General features: G+C 41.2%; 1 protein-coding gene across 1 annotated transcript in view; it reads left to right on the forward strand.

The window, feature by feature from the left end:
- The window catches only part of Osmr (oncostatin M receptor), a 63,448-nt gene that overhangs the window by 25,855 nt on the left and 12,730 nt on the right, over window positions 1-24,863 (forward strand). Inside the window, 6 exon segments of the mRNA XM_047555389.1 lie at window positions 3,427-3,598; window positions 5,371-5,646; window positions 6,889-7,024; window positions 7,940-8,091; window positions 21,796-21,938; window positions 22,271-22,424. Of these exon segments, the coding sequence (XP_047411345.1) occupies window positions 3,427-3,598; window positions 5,371-5,646; window positions 6,889-7,024; window positions 7,940-8,091; window positions 21,796-21,938; window positions 22,271-22,424 (1,033 nt within the window).

The following is a 24,863-nucleotide window of genomic DNA, read 5'->3' on the forward strand; positions in this document are numbered from 1 at the left end:
ACGACGAGGCGAGACATCAGATTCTTCCCCAGTTATGGAAGAGGAAGAAAGCCAGCTGAGCGAGAGAAGATGCGTCCATATGGACACTATTCTCCTCTCCATAGGGCAGATCCTACAACGCAGGGCTGACAGCACCTCCTCATGCTGAGAGTGACAGCTGCCAGACTCACTGTCTCAGATCACTGTGTTGCCAAGTGAGACAAAGGAAAGGCATCTTGGTCCAGGTGCCTAGAGCAGGACCAAGGCCACCCCCTGGTCAGAGCTGGCCATGTGGAACCCTGCTGGCAGACTCACTATGTGGTTCTGCCCTGGGCCAAGGTCCTCCCTTCTCTTCCAACCAGTTGCCATGTGATTTTGTCAACAGCAGGAACAGGCGTAGTGACAGACGGCTCAAGCTTGGAAGGAAGCCCAGAGTGTGAGTCAGTTTAGGGATAGAGCTCACGCTTCGGCAATGAATCAGTGACCCCAGTTAGACTTCTGTGTCACTGTGTCTCTACACATTACTAATGGTGCTCAGTGCCAAATTACACTTGCCTCTTCAGTGAATGAAAATGGCCTAAAGGCAGTTCATTAAACACACACATGCACAAAACACACACGTATTTGTGTTTGTTTTGTTTTTTGGTGCTGAGGATTATTGAACCCAGGGATGTTTTACCACTGAACTACACTTCCAGTCCTTTTTATTGAGATAGGGTCTAACTAAGTTACCCAGTCTGGTCTTGAACTTATGATCCTCCTACCTCAACATCCCAAGTCACTGGAATTACAGATGTATGTCACCACCTTCAGTCACCATGTTTTGTCAAATCACTGAATTGCTGAATCCAAGGATTGTTTTATCTCCTTCACTTGCAAGTCTGCAAAGACCACAAAGCACAAGTTAAGATTACACAGAATCCACACAAGGTGTCTGAGGAAACACATCACTGCGTATTAATGAAGTGACTAAGTCACTCATTACCCAGGATTAGACTCTGGGTCCAGATCAAGCATTGTGCAAGGTGGGAGATATGCCAGCAGAAAAGAGGTGATACACATACAAACAGAGCGTTCTGAATGTGCGGTGTGTGCAGGTCACGGGCAAGGTGCTGTGGGCTTGGGGTTGACCTCCTGCAATTTGGGCGAAGGTTTGTTTGAGCCAAAATATGAAAGAGTAATATAGTAATTGATTGTGGAATGTGGAGAAGGGCTCTCTGGGAAGAGCTGATGGGTGGGAGGAGAGGCCTTCAAGTCGGGTGTCAGCTGGAGAACTGCCAGGCCTGGATGCAGGGTGCTGCCTGGGAGCTCTGAGCATGTGGGGACAGGCCAGAACAAGTGGGCCTGGGCCTCACTGCATAGGACACACTCAGGTTTTGCTTCTTATCCAAGAGCAGTAAGAATAAGGGCAGTGGCAAGATTTGGTTTGTTTTTTAAAAGCCCACTCAGCGGCAGAGTGGAGAACAGTTGGGAGAACAGAAGAAGCAGGGAAATTGACTGGTAGGAGTGGGCTTCAGGTCCAGGCCAGGCGGAGATGGGGTGGGAGAAGGGGCTGAATCTGAGGGAGTTGCAGGAGGCCAGATCCAGTCTGTGACTTGGTGACATTTAGAGGGATATTATTATCATGAATATAGTTCTTTAAAGTTCTTTTCCTTCCTTCCTTCCTTCCTCCCTCCCTCCCTCCTTTCTTTCTTTTCCTTTCCTTTTCTTTCTTTCTTTCTTTCTTTTTCTTTCTTTCATTCATTTTCTTTTCTGTTTTCTGTTCTTTCTTCTTATATTTGCTTTTAGATTAAAAATGCATTTTGTCATCTAAGAATAAAATAATTCAATAAGCTGAAATTAAGCATAAGCATTTAAAAAATCACAGTTCGTTATGGAGTGTAAAGGAAGTATATAATTAAATGACACCTGAGTGGACCAGGGTGTTCTGATTCCAGGATTGTGTTAGTTCTACCATGGACTTGGTTTAAACTTAGCCACCTGGAAAGGGCACAGGCATAGGTGGGAAAAAGTTCCAGCTGCTGCCTCCAGGTGGTATGTGACATGCAGGTCACCCTGTCCCCTTCATTGAGGATTTATCATTTTCCCTTAGATAGGTGGGTACAGATGCAGACTCAGATTCCCCCAAGAAGTACAAAGTATGTATTGTTTCTATTCCTAGCTGTGGGGGCAGAAAGCAGGAGTCTTAGGAGAGGCATACTGAAAAGAATGAGGCCTAAAACTACAGGGGGCACAAACAATAAGGAAGCATAGTCCCTGCTGTCTCAGGACCACCCTAGAGTCACAAATCATTACCGAGAACTAAACACAATGTTCATGAGAACTTCAAGGAGGCAAAGGTGGGAGGAATTAAGAGGAAAGGGGCTTCATGGGGGCTAGGGGTAAGCTCAGTAGTAGAGTGCTTGCTTAGCATGAACAAGGCCCTAAGTTCCATGCCCAGCACCACTGGGGAAAAATCTCATCAAGGAGATAGGGTGTGACCTGGGAGTCAAGGATGACACTGATTCCTAATGCGGAGGGAAGTAGGGTGAACTCAACCAGGAGCACTGCGTGAACAAAAAACAAACCCTGAGGCGTAAAGAACAAAGCGTATCCCAGATGTGTTGGGATATGGGTCCAGAGAGAAGATTCTGGAAAGAGAGAGATCGGTGGATCCAGCTTGTAGAGGACCTTGAATGGCAGGATAAGATGTATTGAAGCCATTGGAGCCTGATGAATTTGAGAAGAGAGATGCCAATGTCTTGGAAAGATTAAGACGAAAGGTTGTGCCAAAAGACCAAATTATGGTTCAACCTGTACAAACTTCTCAAACAACAGTGTAAGACATTCTATGTTATTGACATCTCTTGGGTCTAAGATTCTTACAGATGAAGCTCATTGGAGGGGGTGTGGTCCAGGGGGCCAACCATATCTGAAAAGACAAGAGATAGAAAACCAAGGGTGACATGGAGCGTCATCTGTTGACTTCTGGAGACAATCAGACTTCCAGGGTGCCATGAAGGGCTGTCCTTTCTACAGAGATTTGGCCAATCTGATCTGGTGCTGGTTGAAAATGAATATTTAAAAACAACCATCAATCTTACTTATTTTTAAAAAGATTCAATTATCTAGTTTTCAGGAATTTTCTTAGCAGGTTCTCTGTAACTTGCTCTGAGAACACCTTCTGTCACCGAACTTCTTCCCAAGACTTGATCGGTTTCTGTCTTCTCTCCACTTGCTTCACATGAACCCCTGGAATTGGACAGCCATAGGGGTTGAGAGCTGGGTTTTCGAGAGGCAGGATGCTGAGACATCAGAGTCAGGGGGTTGACTAGTTGGAGACAGACTTCATTTGTATGTGTGGTAGAATTGTAATGGGATTTAAGTTTGTGCTTTGGGGCAAAGCAGGCTGACTTATTTTCCAGAAAGGGATGGCTATGTGATTTCAAATATTTCCTTTACTTTTAGGGGAATTACAGCACCACTGTGAAGCGGGACCAAGTTCTGCACTGGAGCTGGGAATCCGAGCTCCCTTTAGAATGCGCAACACACTTTGTAAGAATACAGAGTAGGGCGGATGATGCCAAGTTCCCCGAACTGAGTATCTGGAGCAATTGGAGCTCATGGGAGGAAGTTCATGGTAAGAAGTGAGGTGGTTTTAAGAGTGAATAATGTAATACTTAGTTCTACTCAGGGATCAACAGTCAAATAGTGGAAGTTGCCATGAGGACCCCTTTGTAGACACTGACATTATTTTCATTTGTCTTGTATTAGAACTAAAAGCAAGGTTGTAACATTTACTATGGGGAGATAGATGGCTGAGGTTTTTACTTCTGAACTTTGTGAATTAATTATGCAATTCAGACAATTTTGTGTTCATTTGCCAACTGTGTAAAGTGTCCCTATTATAGAAAGCTAAGTGAACAAAGCAGAACATAAATTGTTTATGTTTTCATTAAAACAACACAAAATATGAATATCTCTGGAAAAGAGCTTGGGGCACTTTTTCTATAAAGGGCCAAATAGTCTATGTCATAACTGTGGTACTTAACTCTGCCTTTGGAAAGCAACTACAGACAATATTTGAACCAATGAGGGTGACTGTGTTCCAATAAAACTTTATTTAAAAAAGAAGATGGTGGGCTTGGGTTGGCCCATGTGCCATAGCCTGCCAATCCCCAATCTAGAGAAAAGGGAAGAAATATGAAAAATGAAAGCAGTTTTTCATCAGAGTATTGAAATGTTATGGACAAATATGTTTTAAATATCCCTTAATTTTGTGTTGGTTGTAATTCAAACTTAGAGTGGTTTTTGCCATAGTTTCTCATGCTCTGATTAAAATACAGCCCAGTTCTACAGCAATGGCATTTATCTCTTCACTATTTACCCTTTAAATTATTTGAAATTCTGCCAAAAGAATCATTCCTTTGTGAGGCATTTATGAAGATGTACTACCTCAAACTGGTAGCCCTTTAACTTGAGTGGCCTAGTGTTTAGACTAATAATAATAGAATTACATCTACATGCTACTGTTTGAAACACTAGAAATTAGTCCCCACTCCAGCCCCATAAAATATGCTTTATTCTTATCCCCACTTCACAGATGAGGAAACTGAGACACAGGGAGGTTAAAGAACCCAGGCAAAGTCATCAAACCACTAAATAATGGAACTAATCTTGGTGGACAGGCAGCCAGCCTGCAGCAGGATGAGAAGTGGATGGGGTGGTGAATCTTGAGCACAAGGGTGGGCAGCTCCTTCAGCTCCTTCAGGCCAGGTGGGAGGAGAGGATAGCAGGGGTGACTGGAGGGAGGTATGGGGGACCCTGAGTCTTCTTAAAGAGCCGGAAGACTGAGGTGCAAATGGGTCATAGTGGGAAAACTAAAGCAAAAGGAGATATCTGAATGACTGGTATTTCGGGGAAGGTGGAAAGAGAGGTGATCTAGTTGAATAGTGAGACTATGAGGGACAAGTGACTTGGGAGCTGGATAGAGCCAGCAGACCCTAGTTTGCTTACCACTGATTGAGCGCACTTAGGCTCAGAAAGTCTACCCACCCTATTGTTGTAAGGTAGGGAGAGTGGCCTGAGGTGAGGTACAGATGCGCTTGGCTCAGGGCCTCTCCATAGAACTGCTCTCTATAGAGCTGTTATGCTCACTTAACAATGACAACAGTACAGTAGTCACCAGTGGTACTGATAATGGTGCCATCTTTGGCGATAATGGCAACAACAGTGGTTCTGGTGTAAAGGAGTGCCTGATATGGACCAACGGGTGTCAGCTTGGTGTGGAAATTTAGGCTTCTATTTTTCCTAGGAGATAGAAAAAGCCAAAAGCCATCTTCTGAGGGTAAGGTAGAGGGGTTTTGTCTCAAGTCCTGAATGAAATTCTAATCAAACTTTTTTGTCTTGCAGTTCAACGTTCTCTTGGACCAAATACACTGTTAGTGTTCCCTAAAAATAAGCTGGTGGAAGAAGGCTCCAGTATCACCATCTGTTATATTTCTGGGATCAATCACAATAACATAACCTGTTACTTGCATGAAAAACTGATTCATGGAGTACAACTTGATTCAAATGCTTCTGCATTCAAGTTGAATAATATTCCTTTCATTAGAAAATCAGGGACAAATTTCTTTTGTGAGGTGAACCAAACAGATATTAAAAGTGGCACCACTTTCTTTGTGTCAAGTAAGTGTATCAATTTTGTTTCCCCCTCTTATTGTGCCCTGTGGAACAAGCTGACTCTCCTTTACCAGAAGACAAGTAAACATTTCCGTGCCTGATCTTAGTTTCCTTTTGTTTCCTGAGTCTTCTAGGAGAGATTCTGAAAATGAAATTCCAAAGCAGTATTTCCAGGATTTCCTGTTGTTTCCTTGCCCTTAAAAACAATTTTATTCCTAAAAACTGACAGTACTAAAGGAGAGAAAGTTCAGGTCATGACCTGGACCTCTGAGAAAATAGCCTGCTTTGCCTCAGCTATGGTGGAATTATCTCAGGATCATGGAGGGAGTGGGGTGGGGGGTGGGGGGGCCGTGGACCATCTGAAACATAGCCAGGGTGGTGGTCCAGAAGACGTGGGTTCACTCATGCCCTGGCTCAAGCCCTGGCTGGGTCTGTGCTCTTGGCAAAGTTTTCTAGCCTCTCTGAACCAGTATGGGGATGATGGTGGTTGGGGGGATTAATGACCACGTACAGTGCCAGGCCTCAATGCCATGGTGGCATGTACCCAAAGCGAACAAATGGTGGCCATTCTTGTTCTAAACTGTGGGGGAAATTTGTTCCATGGGCTATATCAGTGGAGTGGGGAACACGTTGATATTTCTGTAGCTCTCTGTGTGCTCACTCAGTGGCCTCCTGCTCTTTGTCTTGAGTCCCATTTTCCTGGACAGTAGGACAATGTCTGCAACAGCTCTCTCCTTGCTTCCATCGCCAGAGCAGGTAATTCCAGTCTCCTGGATGCTTAATTCATCTGTGCGCCTTAACATGGGCACTAGGAAGAGCAGTGACTCTAGCATCCTAGAGTGGCTTTGCTATTTCTTGGGACTCTGAGCTTCCAGTTGTTGAGTTTATCCAGTTCACAGAGTCTGATTTTCTAGAAACTCCTGGGCTTTCTATAAGCCACATCACCCAAAATGAAACACCAAACAGGCACTAGGGAGACAGCCTCTCAAACAGACATGGTGCACAACACTGACTATCCATTCCCATCATATCCCAGAAAATCATGGAAGAGGGGGCTTCAGAATGATGAAATGCTGTGATGTGACTCGATTAGGCTATTGATATGTGGATTTCCACACTGAGTTTTTCTTCATTGTTCTGAATAACCCCATGGCTTCAGAGCCCAATTAGAAGCTTTCCATTTGACTTCTCTTTCAATAAAGGGGTTTAATTAGGTCTTTCATCTGTTTATTTTCTTTGTATGGGCAGAAGTACTCGAGGAACCCAAGAACTTTTCTTGTGAAACTCAGGACTTCAAGACCTTGAAATGTACTTGGTATCCTGGGGTGGACACTGGCTTGGACTGGAATATGCAGCCTTCCCAAAGCTACACTTTATTTGAATCGTAAGTTAGCTCTGGTTTTATTGATAGATTCTTCCTTGTTTGAGATGTATGTGACAACAAGCAACACTTAGAAGTTGCAGAAAGTTGATAGAAATGTTTCCAAATTACCTGCCAGAGTCAGGAGGAAATCTTTAAGTGATTATAGGTGTATAATACTCTCTGCCTGAGGGGTTTCTTTTTCTTCAAAAATATGTACCATAAAAACAAGAAAGACAGTTCATACTATATCCTTATGTGAAAGTAATCCCATCTGATGATCTGTCTCTACCTCTTTTTCCAACTTTTTAAGACCATTTAAATTTAATTGATTGAGTTGCACATGATGGCACACACCTGTAAATCCAGCTACTCTGGAGGCCGAGGCAGGAGGATCAAAACAAAAAGTTGTGTACAGGGTTGGGGAGATAGCTCAGTCGGTAGAGTGCTTGCCTTGCAAGCACAAGGCCCTGGGTTTGATCCCCAGCATCAAAAAAAAAAAAAAAAAAAAAAAAAAAAGTTGTGTACAATGAATCAAAATGCAGTCTATAAAAATTAAAAACTAAAAAAAAAAAAAAAAGGAAACTTGAGGCCAATTTGGGAAACTTAACAAGACCATGTCTCAAAATAAAAAAAATAAAAAGATCTGGGGACATAGCTCAATGGTAGAGCACCCCTGGGCTAAATCACCAGTAGCAACCACACAAAGCTGAATGTATTCTCACCCCTTACAAGGGGGAATCAGCAATTCATTGTTAATACATTTAATCAAATACAGCAAAAACACGGAAATAGTGTTTTCGTTACTGGTATCTCAGTTATGGATCAATGACAATATGTGGAATGTATTTTGAAAGTCACTCCCAAGGGATAGGGAAATATCTGCTTTGACGAGAGTAAACTCTTTTAATTGTTGTTTTGTTTTGTTCTGTTTTGAAGATTTTCTGGAAAAAAACAAAATTGCAAACACAAGAACTCGTGCAATTGGAAAATAACTCAAGATGTACAAGAAACATATAATTTTACTCTCACGACAGCCAATTACTTTAGGAAGAGAAGTGTTAATATTATTTTTAACCTGACTCATCGAGGTGAGACTAGAGTCCTTACAGCCTACTGTGCCATGAACAAGTCAATGTGCTGTAGATTTTTGCCTAATTCACAGCCTAACTCAAAGTTAAATTTCATACCTGTTGGTCTCGCCACGCTTGCCCTCCCAGATGCAAACATCCCTATTGTTTATCTGGATAACATTTTAAGCACCTGTGAACTTACTAACCAACTTAAAAACTAGGACTCTGACGTAAACTATTTGATGTTCTATTCCACTGCCTCCCCACCTGTCTCCTTCCACAAGATTATTTTTCATTTAAATTGTGTATAGGTGTGTTTGTGTGATTCTTATTTCTTATAAGAAATAAATTTAATTTTGTATGGTTTTAATGTATATGAAGGAGGTCCAGCTGTGCATAATAATCTAGTAACTGCTTGTTATAGCATATTAAATGGCAAACAAAGGATTGCTCATATTGTTGAGTGTTGCTAGTCCTTCCATTTTACTACTATATAGCATTTCATGTACATATACAATATTTTATTCACTTACCTCTTTTAATAGATTTCAAGTTGTATCCAGGTTTTTGTTTTTGAATACTGTTTTCATTAATTTGAGCATTTTATACATGTTCTAGTACACATACAATAGTTTTTCTTAAGTAATATACCTAAGGATAGAATTGGCAAAGTTGTAGAGTATCTGAATGTTCACCTTTTATGAGATAATATCAAATTATTTCCAAAGAAATAGTGCCAATAGATTCACCTTAGGTGCTCGCACATTCTCTTCACGTTGGTTATTCTTACTCTTCATTTTTGCCAACTGAGTGGGTGTAAAATAGTAGTGATGATGGTTTCGATCTACACATCCTTAGGACTAAATAACTCTTCCTATGTTTTCAACACATCTGCTTTCTCTTCTATAAAATGTTTGTTCATGTTCTTTGTCTACTTTTCTGTGGATTGTTTATACTTTTTATTGACAATCTGTATATTCTTGGTGCTTTGTTTGTGCACCTGTATTGCTAATATCTTCTCCCAGATTGTAACTCTTCATTCTCTTATACATGACTATTGATAAATAAAAGTTCTCAACTTTAATATAATCATGCCAAAAATTTTTAAAGAAATCCTTTCCTATCCCAAGATCAGAAATCTAGTCACCTATAATATTTTACTAAGAATTTTAAAGTTGTTTTTAAAAAGTTAAACCCCTGGGTGTTTTTTTTTTTTTTTTTCAATTAAATGCAAGTGGAGCTGTTTTGTATATTAGATAGGGATTTAACATTGAAGTTTTCTTATGAGTCACCATTGCTTCATTTCCATTGAGTGAGTAGCTCTTCTTTCCTGTGATTTGATGTGCCAGCTCTCACTGTAATGACAGCTCAGTGGAGTTGTAGACTATTAACTCCACTGGTCAGTTTGCCACTTTTGCACCAGTATCAGATCAACCAAATTAACTTCATTTGGTTAGTTTGCTTAGAGTCTTGATGTAAGGTGAGTCAACTCCTTGCTCTTGGCCAAATGCATCTTCACTGATCTTGGTGCTGTGTTCTTCTGTATAAACTTGAGTCTCTTCTGAAAACCCTGTTGATTTTTTCATTGGATTTGTAATTAATCTACAAATGTAATTTGGATAACTATCTTTTTTTATGAAATATTTTTTAGATGTTGATGAACCTTTATTTTATTCATTTATTTATATGTGGTGCTGAGATTCAAACCCAGTGCCTCATACGTCCTAGGCAAGCGCTCTACCACTGAGCCACAACCCCAGCCCCCTGGATAACTATCTTTATGTTACCAAGTCTTCCTGTGCATGTACATGGTATTTTTTACACATATTTCGGCCTTTGTTAATGTCTGTTCAAGAAGTTTTAAAATCTTCCCATGTCTTCCTGCATGGTTTTTGTGCTACAATCACTAAAGCAACTTCCAAAAACAATTTAAACTATTTTAAACATTTAATCTTCCCATTTTCTCTCCTCTCATTTTGAATTTTTTAAAAAAAATTCCGAAATCCCTCCATTTTAAAAAATAGTTGTTTATTTTCTTTAAAATCCAATAATTTTACCATAGTCCATCTTCCCCATCAGAGCATGGAGGCATTACATATTATATCATCTTCCTTTTAACCCTTACTGGATCTTTTTGGTTATAAGTAACTATGTATTTTTAAAGTTTACCACCAGTTCTTATGCAAATACTATCCAGTTTAGTTATTTGAAGTTCATACTTATGGGAGCAGGGCCTATGAATCCTCCAGTGTCAGTACTAAGTTTTGGCTGTGGTCTTTGTATTTAAAGGTCAGTTTGAATGGATATAAAATCTTTTAACTCTTTGAGTGTCATAAATTGCATTTCTCCATTTTCTCTTGCCATATAGCAATGCTGACAAAGAACTCATGGTCATGGTAATCTATTTGTTTTCCATTAGAAAGCCATGTGGTTTTGTTGCTTAAGTGCCCAAAGAATTTTTTTTTCTTTAGAACCCAGTAATTTTACAATAGTTTGTCTTGGCGTTGTCTAGGCCGAGTTGACATTTTTGGTAAGTTGGTATTTTTTCAGTATGTAGCTCCAAAGACTTAAATGAAAGTATTTTAATTATAGTTTTTTTGTATTTGCTAAACTATCTACCATATTGTGAGGCAATAAAGATCAGGTGGAGGTTAAAGGACAGACTCCAGTCTTGTCAGTTCTCTTCTTTTGATTTTCTTTCTCAGAAATTCCTAGTTTCCCTTTATTAGGTCTTCTTTCCAATCTTCAGTATGGGCCACTTTCTCTTGAATTATTTTTTTATCTCTTCATTTATTTTAGATTCTTAAAATTTGTCTTTTTATACCTTCTCTTCGCTCAAGGGTCTACCTGTTGTGTTTATTTACTCTTGGATCTTTTTCCAGTTTAGTTTTCATTTTTCATTCATTTTTAAAAATTTTATGTCTATTTCTTTCTTGAGTTGTTACTTCAGTTATGACTCTTTCTAAATCTGAGTTTTATTATTCTTTAATATCTTGCATCACTTTTCCCAAGTCTCTAGTCTGTTTTGAAGTAGTCTGTTATCTCACTGGCTTCTTCATTACCCTTGGTTATGCCCTCTTTTCCATACACAGTGGTATTTGCATGTGCCCTTGCTCTCATTACTCAATCTGCTAGAAGTTTAAGTATTTGTGGTTTTTTTTCCCAAAAAACAAACAAGCAAATTTGACTTTAAAATATTCTTTTAATTGTATCTTTCTTTGCTAATTGAATTTCTTCTTTTATTTTCATTATCTGTGCTCTTTTGTTTCCTTGAATTTATTCTGTGTTCTTTTAATTTTCTTAAGTTGGATACTGATTCACAAATACAGTGCTTTCAGATATAAATTTTCATTTAAATTTCAGTTTTTACCATCCAAAATAATCCAGTAAATGTTGGCATTGGAATGCCTTCAGTATAATGAACTATATGTGATACCATCTATAATCCATGAATTGTGTTTTAAAATTTTCCTAATAGAATAATTTTTGTCGCTTCATTATTAATTTCTAACAGATTTCACTGTGGTCAGTAAAGTTGTCTATGTTGTGCATGTTCATTGAACTTGTTGAGTTTTGTTTTGTGGTCTTATGCCTTGCTGTCAGCATGTGGTCTGTGGACTGGAAATGTCTGTCACCTGGGATCTTTGTGGAAGTGCAGAATCTCAGTCATCAGTCTAGCATGCATGAATTGTAATTGTTCTGTGTATCTATTAGATCAAATGTGTTAGTTGTGTTGTTCACATCTTTTATGTCCTTGAGTTTTGCTTATCAGTCTATCAATAATTGGGAAGGATTTATTAAAATTACCCACTGTTTATATAATAGAATCATTTCTTCTTATAGTAACATTAATTTTTATCTTAAGTATTTTGAGGATATTTTATCAAACTTGTATTTTAAAATTGTTCTATCTTTTGTATGAGACTTCCCATAGCTTTAAAAATAATGTTTCTGTTACTTAAAATTCTATTTTTTCTAAAACCACTTGTCATGGTTTAGGTCTGGAATGTCCCTAAAAGTCTCATGTTTTGAAGGCATGGTCCCCAAAACAGCAATGATCAGAGGTGAGGCTTTTAGGAAATGATTAGATCTGAGGGCTTAATCTCATCAGTGGATTAATCCACTTGATGGAGTAATAATTTAAATGGACCACTGGGAAGTGCTTGAAACTATAGTCAGTTAAGCATATCTGAAGGAAAGAGGTCACTAGGGACATGACCCTGGGGACTCTATCTTGTCTCTGGATGCTTCCTCTCTCTTCTCCCTCTCCCTCTCTCCCTCTGCCTCCCCCTTCTTCCCCTACCCTTCCTGGCTACCATGATTTGAACCACTTTCCTCTGCCATGCCCTTCTGCCATGATGTTATGCCCCACTTCAGGTTCAAAGCAATGGAGCCAGCCCACCATGGACTGAAACCTCTGAAACCATGAGCTAAAATGTCAGGTATTTTGATCACAGTGATGAAGAGCTGACTAGCATCACTGCTACATTGTAGTCTGTAAACCAGATGGTTGTATTCCTGTTGCACAGGTCTCTCGTTATTTTGGCACGTGAGCCTGACTTCTCCTACAAGTAGTATCCAACAACTTGGACTTCTACCATGTTGTCAGAACATACTTATCAGGGGAAGATGTAATAGTCCAGGCCAAGTCTTTTCAGCAAGGGATGAGCTAGGATCAGTAACTAGAGACCCTAGGAAACCAGAATTAAGCACTCCTCCCTGAACCAAACAGCTCTTCAGTTCCAGGTTTCATACTTATCCCTCACATAGCAGCATGGAAGGTTAGATGGCAATCCACCAGGCCTGGGAATTCAGGGGAGAGGCATGGGGAAGGGACTCCTCAGGCTTTTTGGCTCCATGGGTTTTCCTTGACTGCTTGTAGTGCTCCTTCCTCCTGGGGATACCTGCTCCAGTGGTCTGAGTTTTTACCAGTGTGTGTGGAGGTAAGGGTGTGCAGAGTTCCTTAGTTTTCTCTGAATCTTCATCCAGTGTGTATGGGGGAGGGAGCCGTCATCCTGTCCTGGTTGAGCAATTCATTGAAGGTCTCCTTTTTTTTTATCTCCCTTGTCATCTTTGGTCCAACTATTACCAACTGGCATTTGTATTGACCAGACCGGATCTTGATTTGATATCATATCCAAAGACTTTCAACTATGGCAGAACCATCACAACAACGGTTTTGCTATGCTTCCTTAACTAGAATAAAGAAGTGGCCCTTTATTTAGGATCCCAAATCAGGTTGTCTTTTTAGATAGAGATGCCCATCTCCTGGTTTTATTCTTACCTCTCCTGTTCCTACGTCTCTTCTAAGGCTTAGTCTCCTCTGCCAGACACCAGTATTTGGAGTACCTTAAGTCTTGCCCATATGCTTTTTCTCTTGCCCACTGGAAGATCTAACATGCTTGTGGCTTTAATAACTTCCTGCATACTAATGAGGTTCTCTTAGCTGTAATTTTGTATATCTGAGTATATTCTTGACACCTCAAACACAAAGTTGAATTCATGCTATTACTCCCTTCTCCAATTTGGTCCTGTTCTAGCATGTTCCATCTCTGTGAATGACAAGGCCTACAATCCAGCTTTCTACAAGTCAGTTATGGGAATCATCCTTGCACTTTTCTCTCTCTGACCACTCACACTTACTCCTACCTGCAATTTCTATTTATTTTTTGCCTAAATATGTCTTATACTTACTTTTTTCCATCTGTACCATTATTCCTAGTCTAATCCACTACCCTCCTCACTGCTATGACTTCCTACCAGGTCTAGAAGTCTCTTGTTCTTTAAGCCTTGGCAAAGGTGGTCATCTCAAAACTAAATTTGTCACCCCTTCCTCCCTTCTACTCCCAGCCTCCTTTTACCTTCTTGACTCTTACATGTCTTGTAGATCAGCTTATTCACCATGCCACCTTCCAGTATAGAGTGAGCAAAACTGAGCAAGTGTTCCTAATAAACTCAAATGCTAATGTGTGTCAAGGGGATCCATGGTGATCATGGGAAGTGTGTTGATGTGGCAAACATGTAAACAAGTGGAATAATTTTAAGTATTGATAATTCTTGTTCACAAGATAACATGCAAGTAATGGTGTACAGAAGGCCTAAGATGCTGCTTCCTCAGGATGGTTGGGGGAAACTCCTCTGAAGGAGTAGTGTCCTGCAGGATGAGCAGAAGGGAGCCAACATCCAGGGGAGGAGAATTTGATGCAAAAAAGAACAGGATTTGAAAAGGTTGTGGGGTGGAACAAGTTTAGGGGTGTTTCGAGGGGCAGAAAGAATGTCCTTGTGTCTTTACTATAAGATAAAAAAGAGACTGGAGTGGCTGGCAGTGATCAGATCACAGCAGCTATGGAATAGGATGAGACTTTTGGATTGAAGGTTTTCATCAGGAGAAGACATGATGGGATTTAGGTGCAGAAAAAATCCCTTACGCTGGGCCATAAGGGTAGGGTGGTGGTAGGGAGATGGTAGGGGCTGTTGCAGTAATGGAGTTGGTGGAAAGAGAGCATATTTGGAGCATAGTTTGGAATGGAGCTGATAGGATTTATGGCAGGAAGTCATGGCGGGATTAATAGGGAAAGAGAATTTAGGATGACCCCTGGGATTTGGGCTTAACTAACTGGGCAAACAAATGTTTTCTAACACTAGCCCAGTGTTAGTTGTTTTTGTTGGCTGTGGTTGTGATATCTTGCCACAGAGTCCTGGAGTTTAAAGAGAGCACCTCCAGCTTCTTTCCCTGCGCTGAGAGCCAGTTCTCACCTGGTAAACTTGGGCTCATGTTCTTTGGGTAAACATTGTGGTATCAGGAATACTGCTGTAGTTTACCATGGGCAGGACGAGAGGTGGCTCTGCTCTGTGACACAAGGCCAAGGGTGGCTTCCTGGTTACCCGCAGTGACACCAGATTGGAGAGCTAACGAAGGCATTGTCCTTCTAGGCCTCTGCTGCTGTGTCCTTGTGGGGAAAGCAGATGACAGGCTTGTGTCCCATTCCCATCCCTCCTGGGGACTTGGTATTCCCTATGTATAGGACAGGGATTGGACCTAGTCGGTATAGTTGCCTAGTCTCTCTGTCCCTACTACCTCTGTGGGTACCCATTGTCCTTATTGCCTGATCCAGATCTCCTGGCCTCAGTCAATTAGTCCAGGGAGAAAGACAATGTCCTATACAAACCTGGAATGTATGGTAATGTCCATACAACTGGAAGGACTCTGGTACTGCTTGGTCCCATTCTCTACCTGCTTGGAATCTCACAGGGGTTGCATATTGGGGAAGTGTCACCTCCACGTTATAGAGTTGGGGGAGAATTGCTGGAGTACTATGGTGCCTGAGCCACAAACCACTCCATGACATGTGCACTAATGGGATGAAGGAAAAATAATGACTGGGAACACTGAGGTTGGAATTTGGTAGGTGCAGCCTAAGATGCAGCTGCCTGGTCCACCTCCACCCCTACCAAGCGCAGTGTTTCCCAACATGCACTTCAGGGCCATGTCCCCGCTTTTGCTAGAGTGCAGTGTTTCATGCCCACATTGCCCTAGCCAGATGAGGATGCCATCCTGTATAGCAGTCATCTTGATGGATATCCTTTCTTTGGTGTTGTGTGAGTTGGCTATTCCACTGTCTAATGGCTCCATTGGCCTGTGGATAACAAATGGAAAGTCCGCCTGTTGTGTTGCTTGGGTGATGAGGATGCTTCTTGGTCAGGGTAAAGTCTCATGGGGTATCCTAAAAGATGCCATCAGTTCCTCTTAAGGGTCGCTTTGGTACTAACCAGGTCCATGTAAGCAACATATATTTATCCCTTCTAGGCAGAAATTGATTGCCATTGTTTTGTCCCTACACAGTGGATTCTTTAGTTACTCCTTTGTATTCTCCTGAACAGTTGGCAAGGTTCTAGGCAATGGCCCATGAGTTGGTGCAAAGGGATCAAGATATGGTGGTAGGGGTGACTGGTATGACCATTGCCACTGTGTGAAGTTTGGCCTCTTGGGAAGAACATCCAAGTCCAGACTCAATCAAAAGATGGCCATCCACTGGCCAGATGGCAGCTACAGCCCACATACTGTCTGCTTTTAGATTGCAGAGCCGTTGGTAAACTGTGCCATGCCAGCAGAAGGCATGGTTTTGAATTTGGGGTTCCACATAATCATAGGAGGAGCCAAAACAAGCTTTTCAGGTCACTTGGTCCTGAAAGTTAGCTATTAATTTATCAAACCTATGGGTCTCTTGAGTTCCCAGAGGGGCTTGATCTGAAATGTTCCAATTTTACTCTGTTGAACCTGTTCAATGCTATTGGTGGGATCTGCATGCACCCAAGTAAGAGTGTGCAGTTTTAGCTTCTCAAGTGGCACTCTGACCATAAAATGCAAAGTCTCCAAACAGCACTATCTGCCAGCAAGCAAGGAACTGCCATTTAAAAGTGGCGGCTTCCTCAGGTACTGTAGGTGTCCAAAATCCAAGAGACTGGCTCACCCTGCTGGCAGTTTTCTCTTGCCACATTCTGTAATCAGGAAGTGGGAGGTTTTAGACATCTGCGATTCTATCTGGCTAGCAGACTCCAGAGGTTTGAAAAGCAGTGCCCAGACCTCAACCTGTTGAATGACTTTCAAAACAGGCTATTGCAAAGAGTCCATTTAAAGACAATGGCCTTGTTGGTCACCTTGAATAAGGGGAGCAAAAGGACACCCGGGTTGGGCATATGCTGTCTCCATTACCCAGAGAAACCCATCAGCAGCTATTGTGCTTCCTTTTTATTAGTGGGTGCAGGCAGGGCCAGCTATTTTTGTTTGATGGTATTTGGGATATTTCTTTGACTCTCAGCCCAAATGGCTTTGGCAATTAACTTCTAGTGGTCCATGGTTAGTCTCTAAGCCCAGGAGACCTTTATGACCAGTGAGACTAGGCTGTAACATTGTGACATTTCTGTGTTAAGTCCTATATTAACAAAGTAACTAATCTCTTCTGCTCAGTATGCAGTACTCCTTTTGAGGAATACCCCTCTAGGACTATGGCCCTTTAGGTGGAAGAAGGAGTGGGCGCAACCACTGTTATTTGTGGAATTCTCGGCTGTGAGGGAGCTACCACTCCGGTGGAAGAAGCATTCTGTGCTACAGCAAACAAAATGCCAATATCTATAATACACCAAGTGACCCAAGGGCCCTACCCGTAAGCAGATAAGCATCATGGATCATTGTATCTGCCCCCAAAACTCCCAAAGTCTTCAATTTATTTTTTTCCTGTAAGGGGACTGGAAGTATTTTCATGTGAGCTCCAATTTCCAAGAACCTCAGAATATTCTGAATTTCATACTTTTCCCTTTGATCTAGACAGGAGTTGAGGGCCATTGGCTTCTCATGGGGAACCCAGAAACTTTGGCCCCATTCCTAGCTATAGGCTATTCAGCCTGAGACATTGGGCCTGCAATGACCCAGACTTACCACTAGGCTGCAGGAGACTCCCCTGGCTTTTGTCCACATCTGTCCTTTAGATCCTGAGTCTCCTTCCTATGCAGGCTGCAGTGCTCATGTTAGCCCCCTTCCAGATGTTTTAAGGATCACTGGAGGACTTCTTTCTTCCCTGTCAGATGCTGTGTTAGTCAGTTTTTCATCACTGTGACCAAAATACCTTACAATAACAACTTAGAGGAGGAGAAGTTTATTTGGCTCATGGTTTCAGAGATTCATTTCATGGACAGTCAACTCCCTTGCTCTGGGCCCAAGGTGAGGCAGAGCGTATCGTGGAAGAAGAACATGGCAGAGGAGCACTGCTCTGCTCTTGGGACCAGGAAAGAGAGAGAGGGAGGGGAAGGGGCTGGGGGGAGATGTACCTTTCCAGGCATGCCCCCAATGACCCGCCCCCTCCAACTACAGCCCACCAGGCTACAGTTACCACCCACTTACTCCATTCAAAGAAGAATGGATTGATTAGGTTACAGCTCTCACAATCCAATCATTTCGCCTTTGATATTTTTGCATTAAAGCAGGAGCTTTTGGTAGATACTTTGTATCCAAACCACAACAGATGCCTAAGAGACCATCTGAATATTCACTGCCCAAGCTTTCCAGAAATAAAAGATGACATAAGTGCCTGACAGGGAATTGTGACTTAGCATCCCTATTTCTACATATTTTTTTTTCTGTCTTAATCCATGCAACACATGCTTGTTTGTGTGTGTGTGTGTGTGTGTGTGTGTGTGTGCGCACATGAGTACTAGAGAGAGCAACCTATGTCCCCCTCAGTATCCTTCTTTTCCCATAAATTATCCAGCTGTGTGACCATCCCCTGCACCCCTAGGCTGACATTTCCACCTGAGCCAGGTATGAGAGGACCCTCCCACTTTGCCAATAAACCATGGTTCTGCCAGACTGTATCCTGCTCACTGACTGGTTATCCACTTGAGTCCAGTGAGATAGAACACACTCCTATACAGCAAGTTATGTGAAATAGATTTGTTACTCAAAGATAAGCAGAAAGGACCATGAGAGTCTTGGAATTCATGGCTGATTAGTCCCCCAGGGCTCAGGAAAGCTGCCCTGGGCAGCTGGAATATCATCTTTGAATTTCTCACATTACAGCTGAAGGACCTCAGAAAGCAGCCTGCTCTGGATTTAATACCCTAGGGACATATGACTCACTGATCAGGACATCTTGTTTCCAGAAAGGACTGGAAGAGAGCCCACACTGTTCCAGCTAGCACTCCCCCCAGCTTCCTTATCTCAGAATTTTGTATTCCCAGAATATTTTAGTTATTCTTGATAACTAGAAACAAGAATGGGGGGAGAACTGGGTCAATATATGTCTTCTAGAGAACTGATCTTGTATCTTCAACTTAATATTTCGCTGCTTCATGTGAAAGTCCAATACATATAGAAGTCCAATAACTCTCTATCCTTTACACTGTCCCACCATGGCAGGGTATAGTTATGTGCTACACTTCCATATAGTGGAAACCCCACCAGACACTGTTATGCTTTTTGCTTTTAACACTCACACATCCTTCAAAGAATTTAAGAGGAGAAGACAGTCTTGTATTATATTTACCTAGATAGTTACAATTTCTGTTGTTATTCCTTCCTACCTGAAGGACCGAGTTTTCCTCCCATATCTTTACCCTTCAATCTGAAGCTCTCCACTTAGCATGTCTGCGCTCCATTTAGAGCAGTTCTGCTAGTAAGCCATGCTTGGTTTTGCTTCATCTGGTGATGTCTATCTGCCTTCTTTCCTGAAGCTGACATTTCTGGGTATTGACTTCTGGGTTGAGACTTTACTTCAGCAATTTCAAGATGTTCCATCACCTTCTGGCCTCTGTGGTTTCCCCTATAAAATGTGCAATCCCTTGAATCATTCTGTACACAATGTATGCTGTTTATCTAGACGCTTAAATTTTTTCTCTTTGGTTTTCAACAAAATTATTTTAGGTCTATAAAATTATTATAGGTCTAGGTATAGTTTTCATTGAATATATCATTCTCCAAACTTCTTGAGTAGGAAAATTTATGTAACTCGCCAATTTGGGAGTTTTCCACCAATATTTATTCAATTATTACTTTGAACATGTCTCTTCCTTCTCCTCTTCTGGTACTTTTGACAGTGTTGTAACTTTATTTTTAATTGGGCTGGAGTTGTAACTCAGTGGTAGAGTATATGCTTAGCATGTGTAGGGCCCTGGATTTAATCCCCAGTGTACACACATGCACACACAAATTACTGCATTGTTTAAGGGCCTTGAGACCCTTCATTTTTTTTCAATCTTTTTCTGGTCTTTGAGTCGAATAATTTGTGTTGATGTATCTTCAAAACCTTCTTGGCTCTAATATGTTTAGGATACACACTTTGGTTTTTCTGTTTGTGGCTTTATCCTAAGCTTCTTAAATCTGTAGATTTATGTCTTGCACCAAATTTAGGGAGTTTTTAGCCAGTATTTATTGAGAATCACATTTTTTCCTCCTCACATTCTGGGAACTCAATTATTGGACTTCTGCTATTATAATCCCACATCTCCCCAAGGCCTGATTCACTTCTCAACACCCCGTTTTCTTCCACTTGTTTGGTTGGGTCATTTCTACTGATCTACCTTCAGGATCATGTACTTTCCCATGTCTTCTCTCTTTGGCTACTGTTCTTCCCACATGAGTTTGTTATTTCTATGATTATATTTTTCAGGTCTAAAATTTCCCTTTTTGTCTTTTATGACTTTACTAAGGCTTTCTGTTTTTCCATTTGTTTTGATAATGTTCATGGTCACTTGTTGAAACAGTTTATAATAGTTGCTTAAAAGCGTTTGATGGAAAATTCCAACTTATTGGTCACATTTTTATTACCATTTGTCAGCAGTATTTTCCCCCATGAGCTGAAGTTTTCTTGGTTATTTGGATTTTATCCTGGGCATTTTGAGTATTAGGTTTTAGGACCCCAGATGTTTGGATCCTCTGGGGGTTATTGATAGTTTTTAGTTAACAATTAACCTGATTGGGTTTGGGCTGCATTTTAACCAACCTAAGGTGGGCTGTGGTTCCAATATCAGTTAACTTTTCAAGGACTTTGCAGTGGCTTAAAAATCTGTTTCATGCATGTCTCTCCCTGGGACCTAGACAGTGGTCTAGATAGTGGTCTGTTAGCTCAATACTCAAAGTCTTTGGTATGCTGTGTAAGATTAAATCTAGGTATGCATTAGAGGTAAGCATGGGAGTTCCTGAATAATTCCATGGAGTCATGTTCTCTAGCACCTTCCCCTCCATGATTTCCCTGTGCTTTCTTGGTTTCTCTTCATTTCATTCTCCAGTCAGAAATCTGGGACTTTGACTATCCCACTCTGGTACTTCCTCTACTGTGTCCTCATATAAGGCCAAGTATTAAGAGAACAGAGGGGCAAAAAAGCAAAAAGAAAGAAAGTGAAAAAAAAAAAAAAAGTAAGAAACAAGGTAAACTCCCTTCCAGTTCAAGTAGTACTTCCAATTCTGGTTTCCAATATCTTTGCTGCTATTTACCTTTCAAATTTCTCAGGTAGCACTCTGTGAATTATGCCCACTGCATTCAGTGGAATATACAGGACAAAATGTGCTTCTTTCAATCTTTTCAGAACTTTATTTCGTCCAGTTTTTTATTTTAGATATTATATTTTCAGTCCTCTTCCTCTTCCTCCTTCTTCTCCAATCTCTCTCTCTCTCTCTCTTTCTCTCTCTCTCAATAGTTGCTCTTTCTCTTCTGTTTGTTTCAGACCTTCTCACCTTTACCTCATGGAGCTCTTCTGAAGTCTCTAACAGTGCCCTCCTATGGATCATCTAGAGGTTGCCACCTGTTGACTGTCTTCTCTTGGGAATCAGTGACATTTTTCTGGAAAATTGTTATACATTGAACATTTGGGATTATATTCCTGACATTATTAATATTAGTTTTATTAAAAGCTGAGTTCTGTTTTAGTCTTCCTCCCTGGGCTTTCTTCTCTAAGTTTTAACTCCCCTCCACAATCTGCCTGCTTATGTCTAATTCTAAGATTGCTAAGGATATTTCTTTTTGTCTTTTTCTAAGAATCTAATATAATCAATGAAAGAGAAAAGCTGTGAGTTGGCATGCTATATCTTGTCAGTAAGTCTGGTTTTGTTGACTATGTTCTTAAACAAAAAATACTTTTTCAGTGGAGAGATGAACTGCCAACTTACCAAAGTTCTTTTGGATCTGTGTTTAATTCTTTTCTTTCTTTCTTTCTTTCTTTCTTTTTTGGCAGTTCATCCAATGGCTCCCCACAGTGTCCGTTTTGAAAGTATAGGTGCCACGCCTGTCCTGATGAGCTGGAAGGTGCATGCCCTTGGGAATTACTTGACACTCCAGTGTCAGGTTGAACTGCAAGGCGATGGAAAAGTGATACAAGTAAGAACCCTGCTTAGTCGTCTGTCTGTCTTCCACATCCCTCTTATGCCCTGAACGGAGAGATTGCTGAATAAAATTACTTCAAACTCTGATCCGCCTGTGAGTTCTGTGGGTGGATCATCTGTTTAAAAAGGAACAAGACATTAATCGTAGATTTTTAGAGAAGGGAAGAAGACTTTAGGGATTTCTTTTTCTTTGTTTGCCTGAAGAAGACCTGGTCTTACTCCAAATCAGGATTTACTGTGTCCTGTTTGGGTTTGCAATGAGACGTGCTCACCAATGCTTCTGTCTTCTTCTCTTTTCCTTTTCCTTTCTTCTCTTCTTCAATCAAGCAGCACAGTGTTGACATGAAGGTGAATGGCAAGCTCCTCTTTGGGGAACTGGTGCCTGGTACAGAGTACATGGCCCGCGTACGCTGTGCTAATGCCAAGCACTTCTGGAAATGGAGTGAATGGACGGTTGAAAACTTTACCACCCCTGAAGCTGGTATGTTCAGCCCCCTGGCATTTAACCCATGGATCTAAACCCCAGAGATGGGCCGGCTTCCCTAAGAGTGTTTAGTGTACTAAACTCTTAAGAGGCAAGTATGAAAACAGGATACCATCTTTTAAAATTGGGTCAATGTAAAAAAAAAAAAAAATTCGGTCAATGTCTAATGAGTGGAAGACGCCAATTTCAAACATTTGACATCAGTATTATTTCTAGCATACATTTTATTTCTTCCCTTTCATTCTTCTAAAATAGTTTCTGAGCCACTGCTATTGCTGGATGCACATTGGATCTGGGTCTGTGTAAATTAGCATAGACCTTTAATTCAGAACCGGGGTCAAATAGAAGTGTTAATGTCATGGAAAGCACTGGTCTCATACTGAATAGTTTCACGTTGTGTCTGGAAATGTAATCTTGATACTTGGGCCCTTAATCTTTATTAGTCAGTTGTTTGCTCCAGTTATGGTGCTTTGGGAGCCTCTGCATCTGAGTATTGATGATACAGGACTTTCTCCCCAAATAACTATGTCCCAGAGCAGAGACATGAGATGATCTGGCCTTGCATCCAGCTCTTTCCAGTGCATGATGATGAAGTATTATTACTACCTGTTTTCCAGATGAGGGACCCTGCATCCATGGATTCAAGAGACTTACCCAGTTTGCAACCTTAGTGAAAGGCAGAGACATGAGAATAACATAGCAGTTCACGTCTATTCTGTGCCAGACACAGCTCTCTGTGCCCACAGTTGTTCTCTTTTAATCCTCACTACATGTGCAGGTGCTATTAATAGGTGAGGCAGTGAGCGGTGAAGTGACCTCACTGGCCCAGTCAGTAAGTGACTGAGCTGTGACTCAATGCCCAGGCAGCAGAGCTCCACCCTGACCAGCACTAGGCTCCCTGTGTCCTCTCTCTTGGTATTGTGATCACAGCTGTGTGATCATGTCTATTCAAGCCCTGGCTGTTTATGGCCAAAGGAAGGATTACACTATGTGTTCCATTCCATCTTCTTGTTTGTGGGTAGCTTGGCAGAGCTGTCTCTGCCTCATTCTATAAGAGCCATTTGAAAGCAGTGGCTCTAATTTGGGCACAAGTCAGGGCAGCTGGTCAGAATGGACACGTGGAGATGACCATTAGTGAGTTTTGCATCCCTCCCAACCCTTCCAGGCTTCTCATCCACCAAGATGCCAGTAATTTTTCCAAGGGATACAAATTCCCCATGGATCCCTGCTGTGGGAAGCCCTATTCTTGATAGGTTGTGATGTATTCCTCAGCTGTGCTTTATTAAAAAATTTCAATAATGTTTTGCTTTGGGATTTTTGTTTGCTGCAAATTGAGGCTAACATTATAACTATAATTTTGTGCAAAAGGAAAATGGCAAAAGGGGAGAGGGTCTTTAGATTGTGGTGTAATAAACTGAAATACATTTCTTTGTTTTTGATGATGATAAGAAAATGAGATGTATCTGTGTCTCTATGGATATTTACCTCTGATAGCACTTTGCTTAATGCTGGAAAGCGCAATGTTTGGTGGATTGCAATCATAAGAAAAACCACCACAGAGTTAATGACATCTCAGTAGAAACTATATTGTATATAAATGCATAGTGCTATCAGCTATGTTACAGCACTCTTTGATTTTGAGTAGTAATTTACAAACCAGCTGAAGATTGGGCATTGAGCTTGGAGTCCAATATTATAAATATTAGCTGTTTTTCCATTTTTTGTAAGAATGAGATTCCCCTTAAATAATTTTATTCAGAGGTATCAAGGGTCAATGTGGATTAGAAGACTGATTTCTTCTCATGATAAGTTGAATGAGCAAGGGTAAATTCAGTACAATATGATCAATTAGTCAATCAACCAATCAGTTGAGGGAGGGATGGGGACAAGAAAAGATCGGGACATTTAAGCAGGTTGTTTTCTGTGTTCCTTCTTAGTTTGCTTTTTATTCATTTGAACAGTGCATATAAAATTTCCATTAAGTACCAGGCCCTGAGCCAGATGCTTGGGGTGTTTTTTCTTTTTAATTGTAGATGGACACAATACTTTTATTTTATTTATTTTTATGTGGTGCTGAGGATTAAACCAGTGCCTCACATATGCTAGCAAGCACTGTACTGCTGAGCTCCAACCACGGCTCCCAGGTGCTGAGGTTTTAAAGTCAACTGAGCCAAAGCCCCTGGCCCCAGGGATCGCACAGCTTATTGACAGAGAGACAAGGAATCAAAGTATTACCAGTGTGGTGAGAGTCGTGATAGAGGAACTGGGGCAGCAGGTGCCCTGTGTGTCCTCAGGCAGCTGACTGGTGCTGGGGCCACAGAGGGGAACCAGGAGGCATTTCCAGCTGGTGACTCCTGTGAGGGCCCAGCCAGGTGGAATCAGGAATGCAGGGGAGAGCCTGTGTTTCCTGTCCCTAGGGCGCTGTCTGCTAATACT

Source organism: Sciurus carolinensis, chromosome 6 (assembly GCF_902686445.1).
Source record: "Sciurus carolinensis chromosome 6, mSciCar1.2, whole genome shotgun sequence".
Classification (NCBI taxonomy): Eukaryota; Metazoa; Chordata; class Mammalia; order Rodentia; family Sciuridae; genus Sciurus; species Sciurus carolinensis.